This window comes from Fringilla coelebs (genome assembly GCF_963513975.1).
Source record: "Fringilla coelebs genome assembly, chromosome: 4".
Taxonomy (NCBI): domain Eukaryota; kingdom Metazoa; phylum Chordata; class Aves; order Passeriformes; family Fringillidae; genus Fringilla; species Fringilla coelebs.
The window spans coordinates 59684423-59693983 of record NC_140032.1 but is presented as its reverse complement, the minus strand read 5'-3'; the positions used below and the strand labels follow the sequence as shown (position 1 = coordinate 59693983).

At 58.2% G+C, this 9561-nt stretch overlaps 1 protein-coding gene across 1 annotated transcript; it reads right to left on the bottom strand.

Annotated features, from left to right (window-relative positions):
• Positions 1-3338: 3338 nt before the first annotated feature.
• On the bottom strand, positions 3339-5994 carry NKX6-1 (NK6 homeobox 1; the record flags this gene model as incomplete). The annotated part of the gene is made up of 3 exons (XM_084204512.1): positions 3339-3590; positions 4570-4742; positions 5385-5994. 3 exons carry the CDS (start codon positions 5992-5994, stop codon positions 3339-3341), a joined length of 1035 nt encoding a protein of 344 aa, XP_084060638.1.
• Positions 5995-9561: the final 3567 nt, after the last annotated feature.

Here is a 9561-nt window from a genome sequence, read left to right as displayed (position 1 = left end):
CTCCCTCCATCTCTCCCCGCAGTCTCGTGGTGCCCATGGCTATTGCAGGGCGCGGAGTGGGTCCGGCGCCTGAGGCGCTTCTACGAGGAAGAAAATTTTTATCTCTGTCCGTGGTGACGCTCGCTTGGGCTGGAGGCGGACCGCAGCGGGCTCCTTTTGCAAAGCACCTCGACAAAGCAGAGGCGTTGGAAAAGTAAGGAGGATGCTTTGGGCACTCTGGGATTGCACAGCCGGGAACTTCTCCCGCGATATCTTCTGCACCCCAGAGAAGGCACATGACAGGGACCGAGGCAGGGTAAACCCAGCCGCCCCTATTTTCCCTGAGCCGGGAAATCCCAGAAACAGCTGTTTTTATTTCCGCTGAGCCTGGAAGTCCCGCGCACGGAAGGGACTGGGGTTTAAAACCGAGGGCTCTGTGACAAAAGGAAAGGAAAGCCAAAAGCTGTGTGCGAAGGGAGGTGTCGGGAGCGGCCTGCGGTGGTCTCTCACCGCTTAGGCAGGGGCCCTCCCGCCCAGCTCCGCGGCCGCGCAGCCGGCACCCGCCACTCCCCACGCGTGTGCGCAGCTGCCCTTTCCCCGCGGGAGTTTCGGCCCGGGCCCGAGCTAGGGACGGCTGCCGGGGAGCAGCTCCGCCGGCCCCATTCCCTATGGACATGGTTCTGAAGCATTTTTAAATGTCGTTTTCCCCGAGTTTATACAGTTCCGTCACAAATTTCTGCCTGCATGAAGGACTGAGCTGAAACCGCGGCTGATCTCGGCCAGGCCCCCGCGCACGGGGGGAACCTCGCGGCCCGTGAAGCCAGCTGACATTTGTCTTTTAATTGTTCACTGTGCTGTCCGTGGCAGGGATCCAGAGGTTAGCTATTGAATCTCTTCCTAAAAAGTCCTTTCCTGGAGGAGAGGGAGCCCAGCCGGCTTTGGCTTCCAAAACATGTCCCGAAAAGGGGGGCCGTGAGTTCGTGTGAATCCCCTGCTCTTTCTTCCAGCGCCCCAGACAAAACCAGCCTAACCAAGCGGACAGCGTTGGGCTCTTTTCCCTGCGATTCCACTTTGACGGTGCCAACTGCAACTGGTGGCCAGCTGGGTCTCTGTGCAGAAGTAAATTAACTGGAAAGCCTCAGTCGGTGCTGCGGTGAACTGGAAAAGGGGCCGGGGACCGCCGGAGCGCTCCCGGCAGTCCGGGGGCACTCGGGAGGGCGTGGGCAGGGGCCGGGACCGGGCTGCTGGGGAGCGGGGCCGGCCGAATGGCAGCCGGGGAAAGGGGCTGAGGGTGTGCGGGCGGAGACCTCCGGCCGCGCCGGTCCCCACCCCGGTGATCCGGACCCCGCGGTATTTTGATTTCTCTCCCGCCGTCCCGCAAAACCCGCGGGGATATCGTAACGGCGTGAGCCGGCAGGGCAGCGTCAGCTCTCTGGGAAACGACCGGCCTTTCCCTTCCTGCCTTTACAACTAGTCGGGAAAGGTGGGGGTGGGGGCGGGAGTGTCGGTGGACGATGGGCAGCCCCCAGTTCCCCGGCCAGGGAGAGTCGGGGCAGCCGCGCCGAGGCAGCCGCAGAGCGCCGGGCTCGTTCCCTCCTCTCGGCCCCGGCATTGTGTAAGCCGAAAGAAGAATAAAACCCCGCTCTACCTTTTTTTCTTTTTTTTTTTTTTTGTTTGTTTGTTTGTTTGTTTTTTGTTTAGAAAATTATTCCCAAATAGAATTATTTATTCATTTCCTCCAGAATAGCTGGCCCTTTTTCTCTCTCATATCAGCGATTCTGTTTGCTCTGCTGGTCCTTGGGAAGAAAAAAAAAACAAAACAAAAGTGATTGTTTCTGGACTGTTTAGATATGGAAATGATCGCGTCAGATAATGAGTTTCAATTTGAACCAGTTCTGGTATTGGGTCTATCTATTTGTTCTAGACACTTAGCCGAGCTCTTATTTTATCCTCTGTTTTCTTCTTGGAAAGCGGTTTATTTCCCATAATAATGGTAACACTCTGCCGTTAATAAAGCCCGGCGTCGCCCGCCTCTGAGAAAGTTGAAACAGCCTAATTAAGGCTGAGCCGAGCCTCTCCAGTGGTCGGGTGGAAACTACCTGCCCGCTCACGTCCCCAAACAACCAGCGGTTTATTTTATTTGTATCCTTCTTGAGCTCCCACAGCAAAATAGTCAACTTCCAATCTTTAAAAAAAAAAAAAAAAAAGCGCCCAAACAACAAAAGTCTTCAAACAAACCAAACGACAACAAAAACCCTACTACTGAGAGTCAACAAAAGACCAAGAAAATTATCTCTTCTCTTTTTTTCCTCCCCTTTTCCGTGGTTTCATTATATAATCTCTGATAATCTCGTTTTATCTGTACCCTTTAGTGAAGGCAGCAGACGTCTTTAAACTGGTTTAATTGATTTATCGTTTTGTTGTTTTGTTTGGTTTTTTTTTTTAACAGAAAGTGCATTACATTTAACTGGTCTTGCAAAGGGCTTTTCTTCTCTTTACAAACCGAATTATTTTTAATATAAATTAATAAATGTTAAAATGCTATATCACGATATATCATCGTTATTAGCTTAAAAAAAAGAAAAAACAATTTACATTCTCTAGTATTCCGTATGATACAAAAGAAAACACACTTTAAATTCAAATACAGCAACTAAATGAATTTTATACTTTGACTGACAGTGTTTGTGACAATTCCCACCAGCTACTTTTTCAACGCGAGGTTGATTGGAAACGGTGTAAATGAGAGCAAACTCTGTCCCTCCGCCCTCTCCCCCAGCCCTCCCCCCCCCTCCCGCCCCTTGCACGACGACCGCAACAGAAAGTGTTTCAAAAATACTAATAAATAGCACGCGAGGCCGCTGCACTTTCGGCCCGAGGGAGGGAACGGTGGCGGCCACGGCCGCTTTTTCCTCGGCGGCCCCGCCGAGGCTCCTGCGGTGCCCCTGGTGCTGCCGGAGAGCGCGGGGCGGGCAGGACGGCTGCGCCCTCGGCCCCCGCTGTACAAAAAAAAAAAAAAAAAAAAAAAAAAAAAAAAAAAAGAATGTATATTACATTTTAAATATTCACAGTAAGGAACGCCTATGGTCGCAGTGACTCACGGTTTATTTACAAAGAGCCGGCAAAGACGCGGCCGCCGCACGGCCGGGAGCGGGACCGGGGGTCGGGCCAGTCCCCGCCGCTCCCCTCCGCCCGCCACCCTACAACAACACGCGGCGCGGGGGAGAGGGCGCGCCCGCCGGGGCCCGCTGCCCGCAGTCCTCTCTGCTCTCCCTCCGGCGTCTCCTCCTCCTCCCGGGCGCGTAGAGTCTAGAAAAATAGATCTGTACATCTCCGAAAGCGGCGGCGGGCGAAGCAGGCTAGACGGAGGCCTCCCCCTCCGGGGGATGCAGCAACAGCCCGCCGCCCCCCGGCTTGTGTTTCTTCAGGAGCTGCGTTATCTTCTCATCGTCCGAATTGGGGTCCAGGGGCTTGTTGTAGTCATCGTCCTCCTCCTCGTTCTCCGAGGCGCCCTTCAGCCGCTCCGTCTCCGAGTCCTGCTTCTTCTTTGCCGTCGCCATCTCCGCCGCGTGCTTCTTCCGCCACTTGGTCCGTCGGTTCTGGAACCAGACCTGCCCCCGCCGCCACCGTCACCATCACCATCACGGCACGGCCACCTGCGGCGGCTGCACCGGGCCGCTCCCACCCCGCTGCCCTGTCAGTCCCCATCCCCGGCGGGCGGCAGCGATTTCCGCTTCGCCGCCCTTGAGGCAATTTCCCCACAACGAAAGCGGCCGATCCCCGCGGTACCACGCTCCCGGCAGCCGCCGACACCCGGCCCGGCGCGGGGCCCCCCCAGCGTCGGCCAACAGCCGTCCCCAGCTCCCCCGAGGCTCGCGTCGGGCCCGGGCGGCTCCCTGCCATTCTGCCTGGGGCGGGGAAACACACATTTGGGGCTGATTCCTTTCCCAGCCCCCCTGCCCCGCCAGATGTATTTACTCTCCGGCAGGGCGCTGCCAGAGGAGGGGGGCACTTTCATTATGGAAGCTGCAATAATTTATTCGCAGCCATCGGGACGTATTTGCTGTGACAAAGGAGGCTCTGCAGATCAGACTGAAAGCGTGAGCACCGGCGAGGGGCCCCTCTGGCCCAGTCCACCAAGCAAATGCATCTGCATGTTGTCGGGGAGCTCACCCCGCTCTCCCAGCCCCTCACACCTCCGCTTTGCCCAAAGCACAGAGTTTTTAACCAAAACATAATAGTGCGGGTGCGGCAGTGCGACACCCTAATATCACCCGTTCCCTGTTTTTCCCAGAACGCTGGCCACCCCCATGGTGTTCAGAGCTTCTCAGTCTTGCTTGGATTTGTTTGGTTCAATCTGATTGGGTTTTTAAAATGCTTTAAAACAACCTTCTCGGCCCCGCAGTAAGGCAATAAGGGGACAAATGCCGGTGGTTGCCGGGAAGCCCTCGCCGTGTGCCCGTTGGCTCGGCCACGCCAGCCCACAGCATCTCCGGCTGGTTCAGACGGGACCCCGTTTCCGCGGCGGGGCCCTTTTGTTCCCCGCTCCTCCGGCCCCGCACCACTCGGTGCGTGAGCCGTTGCTCTCACCTTTACTTGACTCTCCGTCATCCCCAGGGAATAGGCCAGCCGGGCTCGCTCCGGGCCCGCCAGGTATTTCGTCTGTTCAAAAGTCTTTTCCAGAGCGAAAATCTGCTGGCCAGAAAAAGTGGGTCTTGTATGTTTTCTCTTTCCGTCCTTATCCAGCAAAATTGAGCCTTGATCTGGCGAAGGGAGGGGGGAGAGAAACGGAAGGCAGGGACAGACAAGTTAATCTACGGATTTGGGAAAGCACTTCACTCTCAAGCGGCCCCAGGGGACGGAGGGGTCTCTACGCGGGGGTGCGTGTGTAAGAAAACTACTGCCTAAGCCAAGCGACGGCTCTGGCCTTTCGGCTCTGCCTGATTATTTTTCCTTTAAGGATCAAAAATCTGAGCGGGCAAATGATATTTTTTCTAAAAAAGCCACGGCCGGCGAGAGCGGGTGGTAGCCGAAACTCCTGCTCGGGGAAAGTTTGTGCGCGCCCCTAAAGCAAGTCCCGGCCTCAAGAGTCCCCAGCAGCGACGGCGGCAGCGCAGCCAATTTCCCCTCGGAGGGTTTCACTTTTCGCCGGCGATAATGGGCGACATATTACAGGGTTTTGCGCTGATCGAGGGGACGGAGAAAGCAAAATGAACTTAAGAAACGAAAACAAAAGAAATCGAGGCAAAGCCAGCCCCCTCTGCTACGGCCGGGCCCTGCATGGAGGGGCAGGAGGGTCTCACAGCGATGCCAGGGCGCAGGGACTCCCTAGCACGGGAAGCGGACTCCCACCGGGGCTCCCCGCGCCCTCTCCCCCCTGCTGCCCCGCGACGCTGGGTACTCACGGGGGGCGCAGGCGAGGCGGGCGTCCCTCCAGGGCGGGCTCTGCATCACACCCGGCCAGAAGATAGGCGTCCGGCCGGGCAGCTCGGCCAGCGGCTTGGGGTAGCGCCCGGCTGCCACGGCGGCTGCGGCGGCGGCGGCCCCAGGGCTGAAGTAGAGGGCGGGCGGCGGCGGCGGCGGAGGGCTGAGGCTGCCGAAGCGGGGCAGCCCGGCCAGCAGCCCGGCGGGGGCCGCCGAGGAAGCGGAGGGCGAGGCGGACGCGAGCGCGGCGCCCGGCAGGGGCATGGAGGGCCGGCTGAGGATGTCGTTGATGCCGTGCGGAGTGGCGGCCGAGAGCTGCGGCGGGGCCGTGCCCAGCGCCGAGAGGCCGCCCGCGGCGGCGGCGGAGGCGGCGGGCGCCTTGAGGCCCGGGGAGCCGAGCGGCGGCGAGGGCGAGGCGGAGGCGGGCGAGGCGGAGGCGGAGGAGGAGGAGGCGGGCCCGGCGGGTAGGGGGTACGCGGGGTACAGCGGCGCCTTCATCTCGGCCATGCTGTGCAAGGCGGCCAGCGGCGGGCTGCCCAGCAGAAAGGCGCCCTGCCGGGGCGCGCCGTCCATCTGTCCCAGCGCCAGCATCCCCGTGCCGCCGCCGCCGGCCCGGGGCGGGGGGCCCGGACGGCCCCTAGCGCCGCGGGGCCCCGGCGGCCGGCCCGGGGGTGCCGCCCGCACCGGCGACGCGCATCCAGCCCACGGGGCCCGCCGCCTCTAGCGGGGAGCTACACGCCCGAGCGGCGGCCCCGCCGTCCCGCCGGGCATCGGGGCTGCGCCTCGGCGGACGCTGCCGGGGCGGAAAGCGGCGGTGCTGTCGGACGGCGGCTGTACGCGTGTGTCTGCGCAGCGGCCGTGCGCCTACTCTGATAGACCTCCGCTCCCGCTGCCCGCCAGAGGCCGGGGGCTCACAGCGGCACGGGAGCTACGTTCGCCGTCGCTGCCTCCGCCCCGGCGCCCCGCATCCCTCCCGGCGCGGTTCCTGCCGGCTGCTGTCGGGGCTGCGGGCGCGGCTCGGGGCGCACTGCCGCGCCTCCCCGCTCCCTGCCTCCTTTAGCGGGGGCACGGCCGGCCGCGGGCGCGGCGGCGGCGGCGGCGGGGCGGGGGCGGGGCGGCAGCCGGCCCTGCCCACCCGCGCCGCGCCCGCCCTGCCACCAACTTCGAGCTCGCCGGGCTCCCCTCTCCTCTCTTCTCCTGGCTTTTCTTTTATTTTCCCCGTTCTCCTTTTCCCCTCTCTTTTTCCTTTCCATTTTTCTTTTCCCTCTTTCGTCTTCTTTATCTTTTCCCTTTTCCTCTCCTTTTCCTCTCTTTCCTTTCCGTCTTCCTTTCCTTTTACCCCTTTGTTAACCCCTTTTCCTTTCCTCTTTCTTCTCCCTCTTTATCTCGCTTTTGCATTCCTTTTTTGTCTCTAATTTTTTTCTTCTTTTTCTTTTTCTTTCTTGTTTTCCTTTTTCCTTAGTTTTTTTTCCTTTGTTTTTTCCTTTCTCTTTAACGTTTTATTTTTATTTTAATTGTAATTTATTTTTCTACATTTGATTTATTTTTCCTTTACTTTCTCGTTTCCTTTCCTTTTTAATTTTCTCTTTCCGTCTCTTCTTCTTTCCCCTCTCTCATTTAATTCCTCTGTTTCCTCCCATCATTTTATCTATCTATATCACTCTTTCTTTCTTTCTTTCTTTCTTTCTTTCTTTCTTTCTTTCTTTCTTTCTTTCTTTCTTTCTTTCTTTCTTTCTTTCTTTCTTTCTTTCTTTCTTTCTTTCTTTCTTTCTTTCTCTCTTTCTCTCTTTCTCTCTTTCTCTCTTTCTCTCTTTCTCTCTTTCTCTCTTTCTCTCTTTCTCTCTTTCTCTCTTTCTCTCTTTCTCTCTTTCTCTCTTTCTCTCTTTCTCTCTTTCTCTCTTTCTCTCTCTCTTTTTTCTCCCTTCCTCCCTTTCTCTCTCTTTCTCCCTCTCTCTCTCTCTCTCCCTCTGTCTTTCTGTCTCTGTTCCTTGCGATAGACTCCAGTGACGGTCGGGCCGGGCCTGCCCCGGCGTTTCCTTGGGACGCGGGTGGTGTGAACTGACTCGGCCCTTCCCGCACGCCTCTGGACCGTGTGGATGCTCTCTGTCCCCGCTGGAACCGGGTGTTGGTGCCACCGGGCCCGACCCCTCCGGCCCGGGCACTGCCCGGTGCTGTAACCCGAAGCCCCGGTAACAGCGAGCCCCCTGGACACTTGTGCCCTGCAGCCCCGGCTGCTCACGGCAATTCCCGTAGCCTAAGGCTGCAAGGGAAAAAAAATAATCCTATTTGTCCCCTAAAGAGCATTCCACGGAAGAGTGATGCAAACTCACCCTGAACAATTTTTACCCTATGCTGTCTGTGCCCGTGTGTTGTACCTGCGGGGAACTCTATTTTCCTCAAGCGTGGAAAAACGGGATGATGTGAAAATTAATTTTATTTTAATTACGAATCTTAACTAAAGCGGAGGTACGTTGGTCCTCTACCTGCAACGATATTTCCTTCTATTCTAAATAATCCCTTGTTGCTCTGAATTGTTTTAGTTTAAATTATAAATCTGTTGAATACACTTGGAGAAAGGGCGCCTAGGATCTTGCCTCGCCTTAACTTTGGCACAGCCACACGAAGGGCACCTCTGGGAAGCTCGAGTTAAATCCCCGAGTCTGATTTTTTTTTCTTTGTCCTCGTGTCACTTCGCAAATATTCTAAAAGAAAAACCAAAAATAGTGCTTTCCTGCTGGTTGCAGAGGAGCCAGCGAGCCCCCGGCCGCGGCAGCCCCGCACGGCCCCGGCCGCGCCCAGGCTCAGCTCCGGCAGCGGCCGTGGAGAGGGGGGAGCCGCCTCTCAAGGAGGCCGATTTGCATTTGAATTAGGAGGGAGAGAAATGCTAAACCGCTTTTGGAAGTTCTGAGGCATGAGCGGCCCCGCTGCGTGTCCAGCACCCAAGGGAGCCTCTTTTCCTCCTTCCTGCAGAGGAGACGGTGCGGGGGCAGGGGCTTTCCCCCGGCCCGGACTCACTGCCTCCCTCCTCGCAGCGCCCCGAGGGAACTCTGCCAGGGCCAGGCACCGGCAGCAGCGGCAGCTTCGGCCGCGGGTCTGCGCTGGCGCGGGGGGAAGCGGGCCCTGAGCCCGCAGCGCGGTCCTGCCGGGCCGGCCCGAACTGCGGTACCGCCCGGGGCTGTGCGGACAGCGGGCGCTGCCAGCTCCGCGCTCGGTCCGACGGTACCGCCGGTACCGGCCCTTTCCCCTCGCTTCACGCCTCTATACCGGCCCGGCCGGGAGTTCGCCGTCCGACATCTTTCGGCTTGTTTTCTAGCGGAAGCAAAACAAAACAATCCCTCCAGCAAAAGAGCTTTTCCTCCTTTTCTACTGTAAGAAACTGATGGCGTATTGAAAAAAACGAGTGTTTATTTGGGGGGTCTCCTCGTGCAACTTCTTCCATAAAGATAGCATCGCAGGTGGGATGGCGCCCATAGGGCTGCCCCTGCATGAGAAACGGATTCAAAAGCAGACACCAGAATTACCTTCTCTCTGTCTTTAACAACCGAAATATTCGAAAATATTAATATTTGGTTCTCTTTCCATACCCAGTTTCTGTTTTCCCTAAGCTAGGGCAGTCAGTCCCTAAGTTAAAGCAGTGAGGCAAAGTAACTCGGGAGGCAGCCGGGTCTGGGCTCCGCCGCTCAGCAGCTGAGCAGCGGGTAGGGGACACCGTGAGCACTCCAGACAGCGGTGGGGGTGAAAGCGACCCCAGCAACAAACTTCACTACCAGGGTGAGAAAGCCGCAGTCTGGAAACGCCGCAGCCGAAGCACTCCTTGAGCAGATGGGATTACTGACCGGACCCGCTGCAGCCGGGGCTGCTCGCCAATACCCGGCCGCATTTCCCCAGTTCCAAGGGGTCTCATCGCAAGCGCTTCGCCGCTTCAAATAGAGCAAAGACCAAGTCCTGTAATGAAAGAGAGAACAGCCGCCAGGGCGAGCGTGGGGTGCGGGCGGAGAGGAGGAGCGAGCGGCCGGCCCGCGGCCGGGGCAGCGGAGAGCAGGACCGAGCGGCAAGCCGAAGGATGCAAAGCCGCGAGAGGAGGGCAGCTCCCTCAGAATCCCACCGGGGCCTCGGGGAAGCAGCCCGCAGAGCCCCGGGGACGGCAGGGTAGCAGGG